The 22,426-nt window shown below is 43.1% G+C and overlaps 3 protein-coding genes across 3 annotated transcripts; 1 reads left to right on the top strand and 2 right to left on the bottom strand.

The window, feature by feature from the left end:
- Positions 1–20: 20 nt before the first annotated feature.
- slc4a1a (solute carrier family 4 member 1a (Diego blood group)) lies at positions 21–8,266 on the bottom strand. Its single transcript, XM_087810042.1, has 21 exons — positions 8,202–8,266; positions 7,130–7,181; positions 7,034–7,074; positions 6,474–6,580; positions 6,367–6,413; positions 6,143–6,308; positions 5,952–6,087; positions 5,762–5,831; positions 5,659–5,701; positions 5,417–5,601; positions 5,144–5,351; positions 3,678–3,881; positions 3,471–3,619; positions 3,214–3,408; positions 2,908–3,153; positions 2,751–2,840; positions 2,153–2,319; positions 1,854–2,095; positions 1,624–1,793; positions 453–626; positions 21–382 (listed from the first exon to the last, which is right to left on the bottom strand). The coding sequence occupies exons 2-21, from the start codon at positions 7,154–7,156 to the stop codon at positions 305–307; spliced, it is 2,745 nt and encodes a 914-aa protein (XP_087666168.1). The 5' UTR covers positions 7,157–7,181; positions 8,202–8,266; the 3' UTR covers positions 21–304.
- A 4,585-nt stretch (positions 8,267–12,851) lies between these two features.
- On the bottom strand, positions 12,852–15,115 carry LOC148064713 (migration and invasion enhancer 1-like). Its single transcript, XM_087810045.1, has 4 exons — positions 14,944–15,115; positions 14,635–14,732; positions 13,446–13,522; positions 12,852–13,185 (listed from the first exon to the last, which is right to left on the bottom strand). The coding sequence occupies exons 1-4, from the start codon at positions 14,970–14,972 to the stop codon at positions 13,102–13,104; spliced, it is 288 nt and encodes a 95-aa protein (XP_087666171.1). The 5' UTR covers positions 14,973–15,115; the 3' UTR covers positions 12,852–13,101.
- A 1,196-nt stretch (positions 15,116–16,311) lies between these two features.
- LOC148064712 (uncharacterized) lies at positions 16,312–21,849 on the top strand. The gene is made up of 5 exons (XM_087809815.1): positions 16,312–16,376; positions 17,170–17,832; positions 19,231–19,920; positions 19,978–20,544; positions 21,009–21,849. Exons 1-5 carry the CDS (start codon positions 16,331–16,333, stop codon positions 21,530–21,532), a joined length of 2,490 nt encoding a protein of 829 aa, XP_087665941.1. The 5' UTR covers positions 16,312–16,330; the 3' UTR covers positions 21,533–21,849.
- Positions 21,850–22,426: the final 577 nt, after the last annotated feature.

Below are 22,426 nucleotides of genomic sequence, written 5' to 3'. Positions count from 1 at the left end.
TTTGAACGTGTCACAAACGATCACAGGACTGATGTTTTTATTATTAAATCTCTGTACAAACACAGCCACACATGTATAACTAGTCAAACATGTTGTTGAGACACATCTGCGTAAAATGTCGATTAAAAACACAAACTCAATAAAACGGCATATATGAGTCAAAGAAAACACCTAAAATAAAATCCAGAAAAGTTGAATGAAGATATTATTTGTCACACCAGCTAATGAAGAACATGTCAGAGTATCACGTAAATCAAACACACACTTTCCTAACATTTGGTTTCTTCTGCTAACGTGTCGGACGTCAAGGCAGCGGAGACTCGTTGTAGACGTCCTCGCCTGGTTCTTCGTCCAGAACCACCTTCGCGTCGTCGGCGTCCAGCTGGAACACATGGACACAAGAAGTGAACGTTGGTGTTTCTGCTGAAGACGTGATGTTGAAGGAAACTCACGCATTTCATCTCATTGACCGTGAAGAGTCGGCCCGTCAAGGCCATGCGCAGAGGGATGGTGAGGATGAGGACGAAGGGCAGCGCCAGAGAGAAGCTGCTCATCTTCACCATCCACAGAACGGCCAGACAGAAGAGCTGGATGAGAGTGAAGAGATGCATCCTCATGGTGGACACCTGCACACACCAGTCATGGTTTAGTGAACTTCTTTATCACCAGTTATGGTTTAGTGAACTTCTTTATCACCAGTTATGGTTTATTGAACTTCTTTATCACCAGTTATTGTTTATTGATAGTCATTTCTTTATCACCAGTTATTAAAAAAAAAAAATCATATTTATAATTAATTTATAATTATAATTCTATTTATATCTTATACACATGTTACATTTAAATCTTATATACATGTTATATGTATATCTTATACACATGTTATATGTATACCTTATACACATGTTATATTTATATCTTACACACATGTTATATGTATATCTTATACACATGTTATATTTATATCTTATACACATGTTATATGTATATCTTATACACATGTTATATTTATATCTTATACACATGTTATATTTATATTTACTATTGTCGCTTATCTCTATTATAACTATTGACACTTTTATCACTATTATAACTGTTGTCACTTATCATTATTATAACTATCATAACTATTGTCACTTTTATCACTATTATAACTATCAAAACTATTATAACTATTGTCACTTTTATCACTATCATAACTATTGTCACCTCTATCACTATTATAACTATCATAACTATTGTCACTTTTATCACTATTATAACTATCATAACTATTGTCACTTATCACTATTATAACTATCATAACTGCTGTCACTGTTATCACTATTATAACTATTATAACTATTGTCACTTATCATTATTATAACTATCATAACTATTGACACTTTTATCACTATTATAACTATCCTAACTATTGTCACTTGTATCACTATTATAACTATCAAAACTAATATAACTATTGTCACTTTTATCACTATTATAACTATCATAACTGCTGTAACTGTTATCACTATTATAACTATTGACACTTTTATCACTATTATAACTATCATAACTATCGTCACTATTATAACTATCAAAACTAGTATAACTATGGCGAGCAGCGATCTGAAGCGAGCCCACCATGGTGGCGTAGGCGTCTGACGGGTGGTACTTCTTGGGTGTGATGAGCAGGAGCATCCTGTCCCACATCTGGACGCCACTCAAGGAGGTGATTCCCATGTAGAGGAAGATCCCGAACAGAGCCGTCATGGGAATCATCTTGAGGATGGGCTCCATGAAGATGGAGACCCCTGAAGGCATCGCAGCGTCAACGAGATGTTTGGAGAGAAGGGTCACTAGAGATCACTCACCGACGAGTATGGCCACGAAGATGCCGCTGATCCTCTGCTCCAACACCTTCTCGATCTCCGGTTTGGGGCCCTTGGACATGACGGTGAGAGCGTTGGCGTGAGTGACGGATCGCACGGTGGCAGCGCTTAACCAGGGGACCCCGAAGATAGAAGAGATGCCACCCATGGTGACCAGGAGAAGCAGGTCAAAGTGGAACCCAGATCCCTTCATCATCTTCCTCTCGGGTTTGCTCACGATCAACCTGGACGCCAGCAGAGGTCACGACACGGAGCAGGAAGTTGAAGGGTCAGACACGTACGTGGTGATCTGCGACTCCAGGAAGATGAGGATGAAGACGAGCAGCGCAGGAACACAGCTGGCCGCCATCATCCAGAAGGGGAACGGCTTCTTCTCTCCCATGGGGTTGATGAACCAGCCTCGGACTTTAGGGTCGGTCACCTCGATTCCTTTAGGCACCACAAGTTTCTGCAGGGAACGAGAAGCGTCAGCAGGACCATCCTCAAACTTCTGGTTCTCCTTCAGGGACTATCCGGGCCATGTCAAACCTAGAGAACCCCACACTTCCCAGCAGCCTTTCTGTCTGTGACCCAACGACAGACACAAGTGTTTCTTCAAACATGAGATCAGATGTTCTTCTCTGTGGACTATTAAACCTTCTACAAACACTAGTCTGGTGCTACTTGTCTGGTGCTAACCTCTTGGATATCTTAGAGCTAGTTCCACCTCAGTACCGTCACGTTCACAGATCCAGTTTAGCTCCTCAGATCTGGGCTGTTAGAGCTAGAAGAGACTTTTTCGTTGACAATGCTGGTCAGACTAGTGACTGTCAGCCGGTAACAAAACAGACCTGCTGACAAACCCTCATGTTACCCATATGAACTTGGTCCTGTGTTTACCTGAGTGTAAGCGTCCTCAATGCTGATGTCCACCGCTATCATGATGAAGATGGCGATGGGAACGCCGAAGTCTCCGACCAGACGCCGCAGCTACGATGAAGGGAACACGGTCAATGAACTTGGTGTCAAATATTGAGGGTGGTTTCTCTGGTCCTACCCAGCCAGGAAGGTAATGACCAGTCTTGAACTTGCGGAGGAAGAGAGCTATGAAGAAGCAGCCGAACATCAGACACATGGACAGCAGGGCCGTGTTGGGGTACGCCCGCTCGATCTCCAGCTCATGGATGGTCATGTTTCCATCCAAGTGGTACTCGATGTGCTCCTTGACCACCGGGTGGAAGGGGTTTTCTGACGACATGTTCAGGTGGTCGTAGTTCAGTACCAGCGGATGGGCTTTGAAGATCTGAGAGAAGAGACCACGTTATAGACCCAGTGGGTGGTCTCCAGGTGATGGCGCCGAGACCTTGATGAGCTTGTTGAAGGTCTCGTAGATGAAGATGAGCGAGATGAGAATGGAGAAGATCTCCTGGGTGAAGCGGGAGATGAACCGGACCAGGAAGCTTCCTTCCACGGCCACGATGATGAACACGATCACGACCAGCCACATGCCCACCCAGATGCGCCCAACGATGTACTCGAGGCCCTGGGATTTGCAGAACTGGACCCAGCGGCAGGAGATACATGAGATGAAGTTGAGTTGATTGACATGAAGGCACCCACCACGAAGAAGGCCTCCTCGAACACCAGCAGAGGTCCAGAGAAGCCGATGACGAGGACGGGCTGAGCGGCGATGAGGCAGAAAATAATTCCCTGGATGGAGGTGGAGACCATCAGCTCGGACACACCCATCAGCTTCTCCGTCTTGTCAGCTGGACAGTGGGATCTCAGTCAGATCTGCTCGGGTCAGTGGATTCTAGGTTGTGTTACCCAGGAGTCCTCCGAAGGTGATGGCCGGCGACAGCGCGGCGAAGTAGATGAAGATAACGGCGGCGAGCACCTGAGGGTTCACGGCGTCGGTGTAGTCGCTGATGTAGTGGCGGTAACGCCGTCTGACGTCGTTGATCATCCCGCCGAAGGGGATTCCTGTACGAGCCAGTGGATCGTCGCGCGGCGGCTCCGGAGCTTTTTCCACTGGAACAAGGTCAAGGTCGGGTTAAAGTTTTCTAGAACAGTTTTACTGACGTACAAGTACAGGTACAAGTACAGGTACAGGTACAGGTACAGGTACAAGTACAGGTACAGGTACAGGTACAGGTACAGGTACAAGTACAGGTACAAGTACAGGTACAGGTACAGGTACAGGTACAGGTACAAGTACAGGTACAAGTACAGGTACAGGTACAGGTACAGGTACAGGTACAGGTACAGGTACAAGTACAGGTACAGGTACAGGTACAAGTACAGGTACAAGTACAGGTACAAGTACAGGTACAGGTACAGGTACAGGTACAGGTACAGGTACAAGTACAAGTACAGGTACAGGTACAGGTACAGGTACAAGTACAGGTACAGGTACAAGTACAGGTACAGGTACAGGTACAGGTACAGGTACAAGTACAGGTACAGGTACAGGTACAGGTACAGGTACAAGAACAGGTACAGGTACAAGTACAGGTACAAGTACAGGTACAAGTACAGGTACAGGTACAGGTACAGGTACAGGTACAGGTACAGGTACAAGAACAGGTACAGGTACAGGTACAGGTACAGGTACAAGAACAGGTACAGGTACAGGTACAGGTACAAGTACAGGTACAGGTACAGGTACAAGAACAGGTACAGGTACAGGTACAGGTACAGGTACAAGAACAGGTACAGGTACAGGTACAGGTACAGGTACAAGTACCAGTGTTGTGACTGTTAGTATATTATCACAATATTGAAACGATTCAAACGTTGAATGTTTTATTTAATCTTTTTTCTCAAAGTATTTTTTGAATAATTGAATAAAAAATGTCCTTATGTTTTTTATATAATAGAATTTAAAAGTAGAATATTTTCTAAATTAATCTTAAAAACTCGAGTCAACTTCAGAAATATTTCATCCAAAGTCAATATTTTTTCATTTGTTGTTTTTTGAGTTTAATATAAATGTTATAATAGAGTCTCCAGACAAAACCAACAGAGCTCAGAGCTGCTGATCAAACATCACGTGACATCAGTGACTCAATTATAAATTAAAAAAAGAAAAGACTACAAACTAGAAAAATTTTGAATCTAGAAAATGTATTTTGAATGAACAGAATTACAAAATAAAAACATATATTTATTTATTATAATTCAAATCTTTAATTAAATCAAATCCTTTAATAAAGAAAATATTAAATAAAGGATAATTAAATATATGAAATCAATAATAGCTATCGATCAGGGTTGTTGTTGTGCGCGCTGACCTTTGACCCTGTCACCAAAGGCCAGTCGAGTGTCACTGGGACGAAGTCTGTCCTTCAGTATCTTCTTCTGGAAGCTGATGATGGGCTGCAACATCCCCTGGTCCTGGATCTCTGTGGGAGGAACCACGATGCTGCAGTCCATGAAGTCTGCGATGGCGTTCGTCAAGTCTTTCGCCGTCTGGGCCAGAAACGCCTCCAGGCAGAAAACCTGGGAACAGAGCGGGCGCTCAAACGCGAGCCTTTCGCCTTCTGGCTCAGCTCTGTGAGTCTCACCCAGTCGGCCATCAGCGCCCCCATGGCCCGGCCGCTCTCGGAGTAGTCGATCCCGCTGTCGCCGGGTCCCACCAGGATGAAGAAGAAGCGGACCGGCACTGGGCTCTCCAGCACGGACTCCATCACCATGGAGTCGGTCAACCTCACAAACGCCACCACAGGCTTCTCCAACAAGTCCACCACACCTGGAGACAAGCAGCCGCTCACACCCTGCAGCGCCACCTAGAGGCGGAGGCACGTACCTGAGAGGACGACAGAAGCCTCCATGTTGTCCGCGCCGTCTCGCTGTGGACGAGTAAACAAATCAAAATACGATTCTCTTTTGTTTCTCCTCCAGAAATCTACCTTCTTGCTCACGGAGAACATCTGCATCTCGATGTCTCCGGCAGGTGTCACCACCGGCCCCGCAGACTGACTGAAGGGAAAGAAGTCGGGTCAGGGAGGGCGTGCCTCAGGGTTTTGTTCTCGCCCCATTCACACTTGTGTCTGAAGATCGTTGGAGAATCTACCATGTTTTGAGTGAAACCTCTGTTACCTGCGTCTCATGAGCAAGGCTCTCAGCAGACCATCTCGATCGCTGGGTCGGATCTCGTTGTTGTCCAGAAGCCCATCCACGACCTTCTCGGCCACCGCGGACAAACTTCCCACGTTGACGTCAAACAGAACGGCGCCTGAGAAGAAAGTCCTTTAGTCCTTAAATGTCAGTGGTCTGGAAGAGACCCTCACCTGTGCTCATGGCCTTGCGGAGCTGGATCAGACTCTTGAAGGTCAGGTAGGACATGTGCGACTGGCTCCATTGTCCAGTGGCCGTGTTGAGATTCTCCTCGTAGCCCGCCCAGCGAGCCGTCTGTTGCCAGCTGTTTCCCATCAGCTCGTTCAGCTCCACGTACGCCTACGAGCAAGTGGTGGTTTAGAAATGGAACTTCTAGAGGTCCTGGTGGGGGTCTCACCTGGGCGTCTCCTCGGGTGGTAGCGTTGGTGTTCAGGTTCAGGAAAGCTGAGGAGAAGACCGACGTTAACCATGGCTACGGTTCCAGTGTCAAGAGTCAGAAATCACCTCCTGGGTCGATAGACACGACCTGAACCTCCGGCGGTGCCTCACAGTCCAGGTCCTCGCGTCCCCTGGAGTCCGGGTCGTAGGTGTCATTGTAACCAATAGGGGACCTGGGAACATATGAAACCAGAAACATTCACTGGTGGAGTCCCACAGGGCGCAAAGGTGGGGCCTTATCGGTTTCATTTAGTCGTGTGGGCTTTTCTTCTGGTGCTTTGTGCGCCCCCTACTGGTCGTTAAACATGGTGCACAGATCAGTTACCATGATAAACAACAAAGAAGATTCTTTGTTATCTTATTTTTTCAAACACCTTAAAAGTGTTTAAAAAGTGTAAATGTAGTTTATTTTTAACATTATCATTATTATTGTTTTTATTATTATTATTTTACATTTTAATCAAGAAGCATCGTCAAGATTCTCTTATCTGAGTTTTTTTTAATTTTAAATAATGCGATTCTCTCTTTGACCAGTGGGAGGCGCAGCTGCACAGCTTGTCATGGTGTGACGTCCATTCGGGTCTCAGTGAAGTTTGAAGGTTCTAGAGCTCGTGTTTCACACTCACAGCATCATCGGAGCAGGAAACTCTTGGAACACCTCGCTGTCCTGTGAACACTAGATTCAGCGTCTTCTCTTCTTCACCAACGTTCTTGTCACTCACCTCATCACAAGTTGAAATGTTCTCCATCGGTTTGAACGTCTGACGGTCGCTCCTGAAACACACAACACCTGAAGAAAGTTGTTGAAGTAAACATAAAATAGTACCATTAGCAATTAGCAATTAGCATATACATGTATCATTTGAATGAATAAACAAATCAATAATTGTTCGCCATTGGTGGTCATAATGTTATGGCAGACTGACATTTCGAAGTGGAAGTATCATCTGTGGTTAATATTAGCATGCTAACGTAGCATTGTCATCAATTATAGCTCTAAAGCTAGTTGCGATTAGCATTTCAATATTTTCTTTATTTTTGTTGGTTTGAAACCAACTTGGTGAAGAATCAACTACACAATATTTGACATTAAACACATTATTTTAATTAACATAAAACAAACATTCTCAGAATGCTAAAAGCGATTAGCATGCTAATTATTTCATTGTTCAATAAAGTAGAAAAATAATAAACAGTTTGATCAAAAACAAGTCGATCCAAGAAAAACGCTGAAGAAAAAAAACAACTGTTGTCGTTTGTTTCTTACGTTGATATTATAATTATTTGAGCTAAAGTCGTAGCGACGACATGCTATCAGTGCGCGCACTCGCAGATAAAGCATCGGCCGTTGAACGTGTCGCGGGCGACGCCCTCGCGGCGAAGAACATGATCGACATATAAACACGTGATGATACGAAACGTTTAACCACCAGTTGAAAATAGAATATATAATATAACAGTTTCATTAGAATCATTGCTGAAATACAAACCTGGAGAATATGAACGTGTTGAAAACTATATTTGAAAAACTATATTTAAAAAACTATATTTGAAAAACTATATTTGAAAAACTATATTTGAAAAACGATATTTGAAAAACATTATTTAAAAAACAATATTTGAAAAACTATATTAAAAAAACTATATTTGAAAAACTATATTTGAAAAACATTATTTAAAAAACAATATTTGAAAAACAGTATTTCAGCGAAAACGCTCAGAGACGACTCGATCAGTTCAAACGTTGACATGAAAAACATAAATACATAATCATCATGAAGGCCACACCCTCACCTGCACCTGCTCCAGAACCACCGCTCGATCCCGACGACCACTGCAGACTGACGCCGAGCCCTCGTAGCGGGAGCACCCTCGTAACGTGACGCAGCACCCTCGTAACGTGACGGCGCTGCAGGCTCGTGATAAGACGAGCGTCAGACGAGCGGCGCTATCAGGACCTGGACATCTGGACTCGGGTCTCCCTGCCCTGATCACACCCGAGAGGGACCCGGGGGGCACCGGGGGGGGGCAGAGACGTCAGCGTGTCGACGTGCCAGGGATTCCCTCAGAAGAACTTCCTTCAGCACTTCATCATCGTCTCAACTTGAGAGACGACAATACCAGAGATTTCAGCTCCAGGACGAACCTCTTGTTCGTTCTCCACCTCGTGTTCTCTTGTTTGACGGTGAGAGGCGGGGGACACCCTGGACAGGAGGCCAGTCTCAGGACAGGTTTGTGAGGCGAGAACATGTTGATGTTCACCAGCCAAGACGGTTCGATGAGAACATCAGAAGAAACAAATCCACAAAAGTTTGTTCATGAAAAACACCAAAGTCAAGAAGTTCCAGCATCTTCCCAAAAGCTAGAGTGACTCCTTCTTCCTGCTAAAAAAAGATTGATCGTGGGGTCGTCAATAAAAAGACACATGTCAATCAATCATTTGAGTTGAGAATATTTACAAGAACCATCTCTCTTGGTCCAGCAGAAGAATATTTTGAAGTTACTTCTGAAAACACTCTACAGCTAAATGTGGACAAAACTGAAACTCTGGTGATTGTTGATGATAAGATTCCAGGGTTTAGTCAGTACTTGGGTGACTTAGGTCAGTCTGTCACACTGAGCCTGAGAAACCTGGGTGTTGTATTTGATAAAGACATGTCTCTAGTTCAACACTGTAGAAAACTGACCAGAAACTGAGAAAAATCTCTAAATTTAGGAAAATGTTGTCACAACATGATCTGGATCTTGTAATCCATGCGTTTGTTTCTTCTCGTCTAGACTATTGTAATAGTTTGTTTTCATGTCTTAACAAGAAGGATCTTGTCTCGTCTGCAGTTGATTCAGACTCTGCAGCGAGAATTCTGAGCCGCTCTAGTAGAAGAACTCACATTTCTCCTTAAAACTCTTCACTGGCTTCCAGTTTCTTTCAGGATCAACTTTAAAATTCTGGTTCTTACTTTCAGATCTATTCATGGTCAGGCTCCTCCTTACATCACTGATCTGATCCAGACTTACACCCCAGCTCGGGCTCTGAGGTCTGTGGATCAGAATCTACTTATGGTTCCTGAACTTCCGGACCAGAGGAGAGAAATCCTTCCAGACTGTTGCTCCTAAGCTTTGGAACGATAAAGGGACATATAAATACACTAAAGGGACACATAAATACACTGAAGGGACACATATATACACTAAAGGGACACATATATATACTAAAGGGACTCATACATACACTAAAGGGACACATACATACACTACAGGGACATATAAATACACTAAAGGGACACATATATATACTAAAGGGACACATATATATACTAAAGGGACACATACATACACTAAAGGGACACATAAATACACTAAAGGGACACATTAATACATTAAAGGGACACATAAATACACTAAAGGGACATATAAATACACTGAAGGGACACATATATACACTAAAGGGACACATATATATACTAAAGGGACACATACATACACTAAAGGGACACATACATACACTACAGGGACATATAAATACACTAAAGGGACACATATATATACTAAAGGGACACATATATATACTAAAGGGACACATACATACACTAAAGGGACACATAAATACACTAAAGGGACACATTAATACATTAAAGGGACACATAAATACACTAAAGGGACATATAAATACACTGAAGGGACACATATATACACTAAAGGGACACATATATACACTAAAGGGACACATACATACACTAAAGGGACACATAAATACACTAAAGGGACATATAAATACACTAAGTCTACTGACTCCTTTAAGAAACATCTTAAGACTTTTTTATTTGTTCAGGCTTTTCCTTGATTTTCTGGAACTCCTGTTGTGTTATCAGTTTTATCTTGACCTTTAAAGTATATACTTTATTGAATTTCCTGGTCTGGAAAATATATATATAAATAAAAATTACTTACTTACAATAGTTAAGTATTTGAATAGAAATATTTAGTTGTCCTTCATCGACCAAACATTCCTGCGTCAGAGTCTCCTCAGAAGAAGCTTCCTTGTTGTGGTTCTGGACCGTGTTGATCTTTGGATCCTCCATGACCTTCTAGATCCACCATCTTGAAGCCTCAGGAGACTCTGACGTGGATCTTCTCTCTCTCTGACGTGGGTCATTTAGATCCAGAGCTTCTCAAGGAACACGTCTCAACATCTCATGGTCGTCGGGTCAGAACCTCCAGACTGTGTCTCAGCCTCCCTGGTCATTGGGAGCTCCTGGAATGGAGCGTCAGATCAAAGAGGATTGATGTGGTTCTGGTCGTGGAACTGTGGATCAGATCTACAGCCTCTTAATAATAATAATAATAATAATAATAGTAATAAGGTAAGGTAAGGTAAAACTTTATTGAAATTGTTTTTTTCCAGTAGCCAAAAAAAAAAAAATCAAAATAAAATAAGAACAAGAGAAATAATACAGAGATATTATGAGATAATAATAATAATAATAATAATAATAATAATAATAATAATAATAATAATAATAATAATAACTGTAGTAATAATAGTAATAATAACAATAATAATAATAATAACAATAATAAAAATAAAAATAATAAAAAATATAATAAAAAAAAAAAAATAATAATAATAACAACAATAACAATAATAATAATAATAACAATAATAAAAATAATAATAATTATAATACAAATAATAACTATAATAATAATAATTGTTACGTCTCGTGTGTTTTTCTTGGTGTTTCCTGTTTTTATTTTGAAACCTGCTCCCTTCTGTGTCCGTCCTTTTCGGTCTTGTGTTCTCCTGCTGATTGTTATTGTCTTCACATGTCTTGTGTTCTCCTGCTGATTGTTATTGTCTTCACCTGTCTTGTGTTCTCCTGCTGATTGTTATTGTCTTCACCTGTCTTGTGTTCTCCTGCTGATTAGTTATTGTCTTCACCTGTTTTGTGTTCTCCTGCTGATTAGTTATTGTCTTCACCTGTCTTGTGTTCTCCTGCTGATTAGTTATTGTCTTCACCTGTCTTGTGTTCTCCTGCTGATTAGTTATTGTCTTCACCTGTCTTGTGTTCTCCTGCTGATTAGTTATTGTCTTCGCCTGTCTTGTGTTCTCCTGCTAATTAGTTATTGTCTTCACCTGTCTTGTGTTCTTCTGCTGATTAGTTATTGTCTTCACCTGTCTTGTGTTCTCCTGCTGATTGTTATTGTCTTCACCTGTCTTGTGTTCTCCTGCTGATTAGTTATTGTCTTCACCTGTCTTGTGTTCTTCTGCTGATAAGTTATTGTCTTCACCTGTCTTGTGTTCTCCTGCTGATTAGTTATTGTCTTCACCTGTCTTGTGTTCTCCTGCTGATTAGTTATTGTCTTCACCTGTCTTGTGTTCTCCTGCTGATAAGTTATTGTCTTCACCTGTCTTGTGTTCTCCTGCTGATTGTTATTGTCTTCACCTGGTCTTGTGTTTATTGATCATGGGTTTATTGATCATAGGTTCATTGATCATAGGTTTATTGATCATGGGTTTATTGATCATAGGATTATTGATCATGGGTTTATTGATCATAGGATTATTGATCATATGTTTATTGAACATGGGTTTATTGATCATGGGTTTGAGTTGATAAGACAGTTTTCTTGATGAGTTGGTCGATGACAGCGATGAACTGAGGTTTCTTGAGGGTTTAATGACAGGTGTCTGAGGGGTTGAGGTTTACCTGAGTAGGACCTAGAGGGTTGAAGACAATGATTTAGTTTTGAGTTGGAGAAAGTTCTGATCCATTTAACTGGTTACGTCATCTGGACCTCCAGAGTCTGAGTGGCAGGTTGAAGTGAAGGATCCTGAGGGTCCACACATGCTGGGTCAACGCTGTTGATGTCTCTGTTGAAGTCAGAACTTCTGGTATCAAGTCTTTCCAGCAAAAGTTTGTCAGGACTTTTTCCACGAGTCTGGTCATGACTTTCATGGTTCTCAGCAGGAACAAGGTCTTGTTCACGAGTGAGGGAAGAATGGATCGAGAGATTGAGGCGACCACGGGGCAGACCCAGGACATGCTGGACTAACCGCGACTCATCTGGTCCGGGAGAGTCTTGGGGTCTCCTGGAAAGAGCTGGACCTCTTGCTGAAGCTGCTGCCCCCACGACCCGAACACATGAAATAATCGGTTTATGTAAATGAACGTGAAATTATATAATATATAAATTACTACGTCATCATTGATTAACATTTATGGAAACATTTAATAATCCAGTGAATGTTGAGATCAATGAGTGACACATGTCAAGTCTGGGCCCCTGACCACGTCATTATCACTCCTGACTCATATCTGCTGAGCACATGAAGTCACGACACACCCAGACCCGTCTCATCAAGGGGAGCCACTGGGTTCAGGTGCGCCCCCTGCTGGACGCTCAGAGTGTGGACACGTGTCGCCAGAAGAATCACCAACGAAGTTCAAAAACCATCTTGTTTATTATCTCATCGCATGATCGACTCTCAGTCCAGTTCAAGGATGAGGTCCCGGGACGAGGTCACAGGTCGAGGTCACAGGGCTGAAGATGGCGGTGGAACATGAACCTCTGCTCCTGGACTCCAGCTCCACAGGAAGTTTTGCATCGTGTCGCGGCCGTGAACATTTGGGCCGCGACAGTCATGATCAGCCTGCAGAGGCGGAGCCACAGGACGAGGGCGGAGCCAAGGCGGTCACATGATCACACACGGCGCGCGGCTCCTGGTGATCTTCTCTAGCGGCTTCCCGTCGTGAGCGTTCTGCACGGCGGCCATGATCTGTGGAGGGACCAAACCAGAGTCAACGCCGCTCATGGTTTCTTGTTCTAGGTTTATAGACACATTAGGATGAATAAATATATAAAATAAAAGATTAACTATATATATTCATATATCCAGTAAAACAAATACAATAATGTAAATAAAAGTATATAAAAGAATAAAATACAAAAACATTAAAACAAGGTTAATAAAGCAAATGAAATACAAATATTAAATTCACTAAATAAAAACCAATCAATAAAGTAAAGGCTACGTACGTCGTCTTCATAAGGGAAGCCGCTCGTCTCGATCTTGGAAAAGACAAGTTTTCCATTGATTTCCACCTCGTAACTTCCTGTGAAACAAACATATTTATATTCATGAGTCATTGTAAACAAACATCAGACTTAAATAAACTTTATTGATCCTTTGTAACATCAGGAGACGAGAACGAAGTGAATTCAAAGTAACAGACACTTTACACGCGTTTAAAGTTATTTAGAAGCTTCACGACGTTTGAAAATATTACTGATAAATGTACTTTTCATTGTAGTTCGATTGTCTTTAAAGTATTAACACAATATTGTATGAAAATGTTAAATATTCAGTATAAACAAGTTTAAATTTAACAACAAATTAGATTAAATTCCATTTAATCATAGTTCTAATTCTTATATTTGAAAAATATGTCAAATTCTAACAATATTTACAGATCAAGTGTTTTAAATGGGACCATTAGTTCAGTGGTTTTCAATGGCGACTTCAATATTCAACACATGACAATCTGTCACTTTCAAATCAATGGACTCCCCCTTGTGGTCAGCGCATGATGGTGCAGCTGTGTTAAAGGAAGTTCCAGGAAAGGAGGCCGCGGAAGGAACAGAATAGTCCTTGTCCAACAAACCGCAGAGATTTAATTTGTGAAAGTTCAGCTTGAATTTGTTTTTCTTCACACGCTTAGATCAGTTTCCTCGCTTGACACACTGAAGCAACACCCGCGGGCGACAACACAACTGTTGGAATACTACACAACTGATCAATACATGTGTTTAAATACAACACAACTGATCAGTATGTGTGTTTTAATACAACTGATCAATAGGAGTGTTTAGATACAACACAACTGATCAATACGAGTTTTTTTTTAATACAACACAACTGATCAATACGTGTGTTTTAACACAACACATTGATAAAGTATCGATCATCACGTGATGACGTAGGAGACCATCATACGTGATCAGAGATTTATTGATTCGAACATTTAATTAAATAAATCACTTTAAGATTAAACTAGGAAACTTTACCCTTCAGTGTGTTTTTAAAACGTGTAAAAACGTTTTTTTAATCACATCCTTTATATTCTATAGATTCATTTCTGGTCACGTGACGGAGGCCACTGTTTACATGGACATGTTTGTAGAAAGACAACATTGACAGGCGAGTAAACAAGTAAACAAGTGTTACCTCTTCTCCCCACGAAGCCTGAAACCTCCGCATCACGGAACTCAGCCCTCACGGCAGAGGCGAGCTCCAGGTAGCGGGGCTCGTAGCCTCAAGCGCCGCTGAAACAACAACGACAGCCGGTTAGCATCAGGCTAACATCAGGTTAGCATCAGGTTAGCATCAGGTTAACGTCAGGTTAGCGTCAGGTTAGCATCAGGCTAACGATGCTAACAGCAGCGTCCGGGGCTGAACACACACTTTTGACACACAAAAACTCTTGATACGCACACACTCCTGACGCACAAACACACTACAAGGGAAGATATTCACCAATATTCCACTCTGATGACGACGCCCATGTTGCTCTGCTCACCTCCACAGACTCGACGGGCTTTTATACGCACAGATTTGTGGGCGGGGCTTGAGGGCGGAAGTCAACACCTTGTCTTATTGTTTCCTCCCAGAACATTTATCTGATGATTCTCCGCGATAATCGATTCTTCGTCGTCGTCGTCGTGACGCGATCATGTGACGCGTGATATAGTGTTCGACACACATACTTGACGTCACATGGCGTGGGTCCGTGAAATCGATCCTCCGCGCATGTCCGGAAGTTTACGGTTTAACGTCGTGACATGAGAACGTTGATGAACATTATTGTGAGAAAACAATAATACAACTTTAGACTTTAGACTTTATTTTATTGTCATTGCAGTGAACCTGGCAACGAAATGTCGTTGCTTGGCAACCGTTAAAAAAAACTGCAAAGAGTGAATGTATATAAAAAAGTATAAATATTAATAAGTTAAAAATACTGCAACATAGTATAAACAGAATGAATAAATACTGTTTTAAATATTGCATAGAATGAATGTATATAAAAGTATAAACATTAATAAGTTAAAAATACTGAAACATAGTATAAACACAATAAATAAATAGTGTTTTAAATATTGCATAGAATGAATGTATATAAAAGTATAAACATTAATAAGTTAAAAATACTGAAACATAGTATAAACAGAATTAATAAATACTGTTTTAAATATTGCATAGAATGAATGTATATAAAAGTATAAACATTAATAAGTTAAAAATACTGAAACATAGTATAAACACAATAAATAAATACTGTTTTAAATATTGCATAGAATGAATGTATATAAAAGTATAAACATTAATAAGTTAAAAATACTGAAACATAGTATAAACAGAATTAATAAATACTGTTTTAAATATTGCATAGAATGAATGTATATAAAAGTATAAACATTAATAAGTTAAAAATACTGCAACATAGTATAAACAGAATAAATACATACTGTTTTAAATATTGCATAGAATGAATGTATATAAACGTATAAACATTAATAAGTTAAAAATAGTGCATTAGAATCAACAAATACCAGGTTTGAAACATTTTATATAAAAAAAACAAATACATTTGATTGAAAACACAAAAAGAATGTTTAAAAATCAGTGAAGGACTTAAAACAAAAACATGATCATAATTTTGTTATCAGTGAAAAACACATCAACTTTTATTGGCAGAGTTGTAAACATAGTTTGAATGTTTAATGGCGCCAGAATAAAACAAATAAAAAAACACGTGATGCTTCCTCGCAGGTGAGTCATCTCAGGTGAGGCGACTCCTTTGTGACTCGCTCCAGACGACCTTCAGACCCATAAACCAGACACTCCCTGGTTCTTGAGAGACATGAAGACGCTCGGACCGGTTGGACGGTGCAGTGAAGTCGCAGCACGTGAGTCTGGATTTGTTAGAAATCAAACAATGAGTGAAAACACTTTGAAGCTAAATGTGGACAAAAGTCAAACTCTGGTGATTGTTGATGATAAAGTTCAGGGTTGAGTCAGTACTTGAGTGACTTATGTCAGTCTGTCAAACTGAGTAACCTGGTGTTTGACAAATGTCTCTAGTTCAACACTGAACAAAACTGACACAAACTGTTTCAATGGAGAAAATAAATGTAATGATGTCACAACATGATCTTATAATGTGTTTGTGTCGTTTAAAATATTGTAACAGTTTATTTTGTGTGTAAACAAGAAGGATCTGTCTCGCCTGCAGTTCATACTCTGAGCCGCTCTAGTAGAAGAACTCACATTTCTCCTTCACTAGTTTCTTTCAGGATCATTTTAAAATTCTTACTTTCAGATCTATTCATGGTCAGACCTTCATGATCTGATCCAGACTTACACCCCAGCTCGGGCTCTGAGGTCTGTGGATCAGAATCTACTGATGGTTCCTGAACACGCTTCAGGACCAGAGGAGAGAAATCCTTCCAGACTGTTGCTCCTAAGCTTTGGAACCATCTCTGTGTTCGATGATCTACTGACTCCTTCAAGAAACATCTCAACACACTTTTATTTGATCTTGATTCTCTGAGACTCTTGTGTGGTTCTCAGTGTTATCTTGATCTTTAAAGTATGTATTTTATTGAGTATTGTTTCGATTGTTTAAGTACTTTGTGACCCTGGTCTGGAAAAGCTCTACAAATATGAATGACTTACAAATGAAACCCACTGTGTTTCCAGTGAGCGGCCTGACCTCGACCCAGATGAACCTCGTTCTTCTGGGCGGCAGGAACTCGGGGAAGAGTTCTGTGGGAAACTACATCCTGGGTCGGGAAGAGTTTGTCACCAAAGAACGAACCACCTGCACCCGAAGACTGGGCCTGGTGGGACGCCGCTGGCTGACGGTGGTGGACACGCCGGGTTGGTGGTGCGACTTCAGCTCCCGGGACACGACCCGGCTGGTGAAGAGAGAGATCCTAGGAAGCCTCTCTCTCTGTCCTCCTGGGCCGCACGTCTTCCTGGTCACCGTCAAGGCCAGCTCTTTCCTGTCCGAGCGGCGCCGGCGGGCGCTGGAGGAGCACGTGGAGCTGCTGGGCCAGAAGGTCTGGAGCCACTGCCTGCTGGTCTTCACCCTGGACCACCGAGGAACAAGGACCCAGGACCTCGAGGAGTCCGGCTTCGCACGCCTGCTCGACAAATGTGGAGGAAGACGACACAGCCTTCATGAGTCTGGAGCTGCCGAGCTGCTGGAGAAGATTCAGCAGCTTGTCCACGAAAATGGGAACAAAGTCTTCGAGATGGAGGGAAATATTCTGCAGGAGGTCGAGGAGGAGAAGAGGAGGATAGAGGAGGCGGCTCAGCTGAGGTTCAGGAGGATGAAGGAGCACAGATCTGCCATGAAAGGTATAAGATCTATACGTTTCTGTGTGTCAAGAGTGGGTTGTTATTATGATACAAGTATATATGTGTAGTATTTTCCAGTACTTGACTCTGGTGTTGTGATAGTGTAGTAACAAGTATATATGTGTAGTATTGTCCAGTACTTGACTCTGGTGTTGTGATAGTGTAGTAACAAGTATATATGTGTAGTATTGTCCAGTACTTGACTCTGGTGTTGTGATAGTGTAGTAACAAGTATATATGTGTAGTATTGTCCAGTACTTGACTCTGGTGTTGTGATAGTGTAGTAACAAGTATATATGTGTAGTATTGTCCAGTACTTGACTCTGGTGTTGTGATAGTGTAGTAACAAGTATATATGTGTAGTATTGTCCAGTACTTGACTCTGGTGTTGTGATAGTGTAGTAACAAGTATGTATGTGTAGTATTGTCCAGTACTTGACTCTGGTGTTGTGATAGTGTAGTAACAAGTATATATGTGTAGTATTGTCCAGTACTTGACTCTGGTGTTGTGATAGTGTAGTAACAAGTATATATGTGTAGTATTGTCCAGTACTTGACTCTGGTGTTGTGATAGTGTAGTAGCAAGTATATATGTGTAGTATTGTCCAGTACCTGACTCTGGTGTTGTGATAGTGTAGTAACAAGTATATATGTGTAGTATTGTCCAGTACTTTACTCTGGTGTTGTGATAGTGTAGTAACAAGTATATATGTGCAGTATTGTCCAGTACTTGACTCTGGTGTTGTGATAGTGTGTTAACAAGTATATATGTGTATTATTGTCCAGTACTTTACTCTGGTGTTGTGATAGTGTAGTAACAAGTATATACATGTATGTGTAGTATTGTCCAGTACTTGACTCTGGTGTTGTGATAGTGTAGTAAAAAGTATATATGTGTAGTATTGTCCAGTACTTGACTCTGGTGTTGTCATAGTGTAGTAAAAAGTATATATGTGTAGTATTGTCCAGTACTTGACTCTGGTGTTGTGATAGTGTAGTAACAAGTATATATGTGTAGTATTGTCCAGTACTTGACTCTGGTGTTGTCATAGTGTAGTAACAAGTATATATGTGTAGTATTGTCCAGTACTTGACTCTGGTGTTGTCATAGTGTAGTAAAAAGTATATATGTGTAGTATTGTCCAGTACTTGACTCTGCTGTTGTAGTATTTACAGACCACATGACTCTTAAACTACTACTTTAATTTGTTTTCAAACCAAAATATGTCCAAACATCAGCTTTAAAAGCTGCTGGACTCAATGTATCCTCTGGTCCTCAGTCATCACTCTTCCTTTAGCTGTGGAGGACGTAACGACTGCTGCCGTCTAGAGGCCGGAAGATTTGTGAATAGATCATTTCAGTACGAAAAACGGTTTCGATGTGTCCTCGTCCTCCAGAGAAGTCGCGGGCGGTCACTGACATGAGGATCGTGCTGGTCGGAGCGAAGGGATCTGGAAAGACGTCGACCATGAACACGATCCTGGGCAGAGCAGGCGAGCAGGGAGCAGCGAGGAGGACGTCCGAGTGTTCAGCCGAGACAGGTGTGGTGTTCGGGAGACAGGTGACGGTGGTGGACACTCCGGGCTGGTGGAGGAACTACTTCAGCCACGAGACCTCGGCCTTCGACCGCAGAGAGCTGCGGCTCAGCTCAACGTTCTCGCCGCATGTGTTCCTGCTGGTGATCCGGGTGGACCGGGCCTTCAGCGAGACCAACAGGACGTCCATCCAGGAGCATCTCGAGTTGATCCACGAGCAGATCTGGTGTCGTGTCATCATCCTGTTCAGTTTCGGGGACTGGCTCGGAGCGACGACCCCGGAGAAGTTCATCGAGAGCGAAGGAGCGCCGCTGCAGTGGCTGGTGGACCGGTGCGCCAACAGGTTCCACGTCCTGAACAATCGCACCAGAGGAGACGGATTCCAGGTCAGGGAGCTGATCGGGAGGATAGAGGAGCTGGACGCAGACGCCTTCGCCAGCCGTTGTTGCCCAAGGGCAGTGAGGCAGCTGCAGGAGACCAAGTGGATGCAGGCGGCGAGCGCCGGGGAGAGACGGGCGAGGAAGCGGCGGCAGAAGTCGTCGTCACACTTTGGTGAGTCTATCCAGTCTGTTGGTTCATGTCCACTGACCTTCAACGATGACCTTCCAGAGAGGACCGGAGAGGTGACTCTGGTTCTCGTGGGAGGCAGGAATGTTGGCAAGAGTTCCTGTGGAAACACCATCTTGAGCAGACACGCCTTCACTGAGACGACCTCCTGCGCCGAACGGATATGTCGACGCAGCAACGGGGAGCTGGTGGTCCTGGACACAACCGGCCGCTTCAAGGTGACCCCTGACTTCCTGGCCACGGCTCCTCGCTGCGTCTTCCTGCTCGTGGTGAACCTGAGCTCGTCCTTCACACACGAGCACTTAGAAGACCTGGTGCGGCAGCTGGGAGAAGGTCAGTGGCACCGAGCCGTGGTGGTCTTCAGCCACGGCGACTGGCTGGGCGACACGTGGGTGGAGCAGCGGCTGGAGAGCGAGGGCGAGCCGCTGCAGACCCTGGTCCGGCGGTGCCAGGACAGGTACCACGTGCTGGACAACAGCGACTGGACTCAGGGGGGTCAGGTGGTGCAGCTGATGGCCCTGATCGAGGAGACGCTGGCGACAGAAGGTCACATGAGCGCGAGTGTGTGGAGAAGCCATTCCACGCTTCAAGGGAGTCACCGGAGCTGTGGTAGGTCACTCAGTGTGTTGACGTGTGTGTCAAATCAGAAGGTTCTGCTGGTCCAACACATTCTTGTTAACGTCACATGACCTTCTGCGTTGTGTAGTTGTATAGCAACACACACGACTGGAGCTACACAAGCTCAACTTGTGTCACTTCCTGTTGGAGCAACTTGTGTCAGTGCTGCTGTTAAACCTGGTCGACAGGTGGAGCGACTCGGATCCACAGCCTAAGTTTCCTCAGGACTCCCTGAGTCACTTCCTGGTTCGTTTAGTTAAAATCTCTTCCTTTCCACTTGAGTTAAACTACTTCCTGTCCAGTTTGTTCAGTTCTCAAGTCACTTCCTTTTTCGACAAACTTTAGTAATAATTGTGGGACTCATTAGAATCATCTAGATTGACAGTTGATGTGATCAAGAGTCACATGACCTGGACGATGGTGTGTCGATGACTCACACGAGTGTGTGTTTGCAGACGGCGAGTGTGTGACGTCACATGACCATCAACTGGTGGTTCCTGCAGAAAGACGTCTCATGGTCCTGGACAGAAGCTCCTTGTCTCGTCTGCTAACGTTCCTCTCCGGTCTTGGACGCATAAGTCCGGTCCACCTCGGGCGCTTCTTCACGAGTGACCTGCTGACCTTCTCCACGCAAACTCCTGGCTGGCCCGCACTAGAGGGTCGGCAGCAGACGCTCGGTCGGTCGCTGCCGTCGGCGGACTTCCCGAAGGACGAGCGGGGCGACAGCAGTCTGGAGGATCTGGAGGACTTCATAGACCTGTACTGTGAGAAGATCCTGGAACTGAAGGCAGAGACGCCAGCGGCTCCGGTGGCTCCGGCGGCCCTCGCGGGCCCCTCCCCGGTGGAGCTGCTGCTGTCCATCGACAGGAAGCTGACCCAGCTGGAAGTCCTGGAGGACATCAGGAGCGACTTGTCGGAGCTGAGGAGGAACCTGGAGCTCCACTGGACGCTCTCGGAGGACCTGAGGGACAACAGTTGATTCAAGAACCTTCAACATGAACGTTCATCAAGTTCAGCTAGCTCTGTTAGCGTTAGCTAGGCTAGCAGGTAAACATTTCCTGGAGCGTCACATGAGATCCACCTTCTGATAGTTCGAGTAGAAAATGTTTGGTAGAGAATGAACGAATATAAGACGACAATTAGATACATGCTAGCTGTTAGCATCTGGCGCTCGCACATATTTCTAGTGGCCACAAGATGGAGCCATTGCACAGTCTAAACGATTTGACTGAAATGATAGAGAGCGGGAGGGATGGATAGATGGATGGGTGAATGGATGGATGGAGAGAGAGTGATGGAAAGAGAGAGAGAGAGAGATAGGGATGGATGGATAAATAGATAGATAGATTGATGGATGGATGGATAGATGGATAGATGGATGGATGGATGGATGGATGGATAGATTTAAGTCTCCTTCGGGGAATTTTTTGTAGATAAAAACAAATAAACTGATATTTTCTTCATCTTCAACATGATTGTTGTCATGACTACAAACATGGCCAATGTGGGGAAGAAAAGACCCGGATGTGAGTGAATCCGAGTTTAATATTTCAGAAAAGGAAACATTTTCAAAACAATTCTAGAAACAAATCTTGACATGTTAGTAAATACTGCTGGTGTGAGTCCAGAAACCACCTGATGGGGGCGCTGTAGCACAGACTAAGATCTCGTCCACACGTGCAAGTGTTTAAGACAATAATCGACAACACAAGTTGGACTGAGATGAAAAGATTTGAAAAGAATCGATGAAAGTGACATTCACGAGATGAACAGTTGGAATCATTCACAGAGAAGATCCGTGAACGCATCATGTTAGCAACACACTGTGATCAGTCCGTGAACGCATCATGTTAGAAACACACGTGTGATCAGT

Source organism: Callionymus lyra, chromosome 15 (assembly GCF_982586985.1).
Source record: "Callionymus lyra chromosome 15, fCalLyr1.hap1.1, whole genome shotgun sequence".
NCBI lineage: Eukaryota > Metazoa > Chordata > Actinopteri > Syngnathiformes > Callionymidae > Callionymus > Callionymus lyra.
Note: the sequence above shows the minus strand (reverse complement) of the source record. Positions and strands in the feature narration are given on the sequence as shown.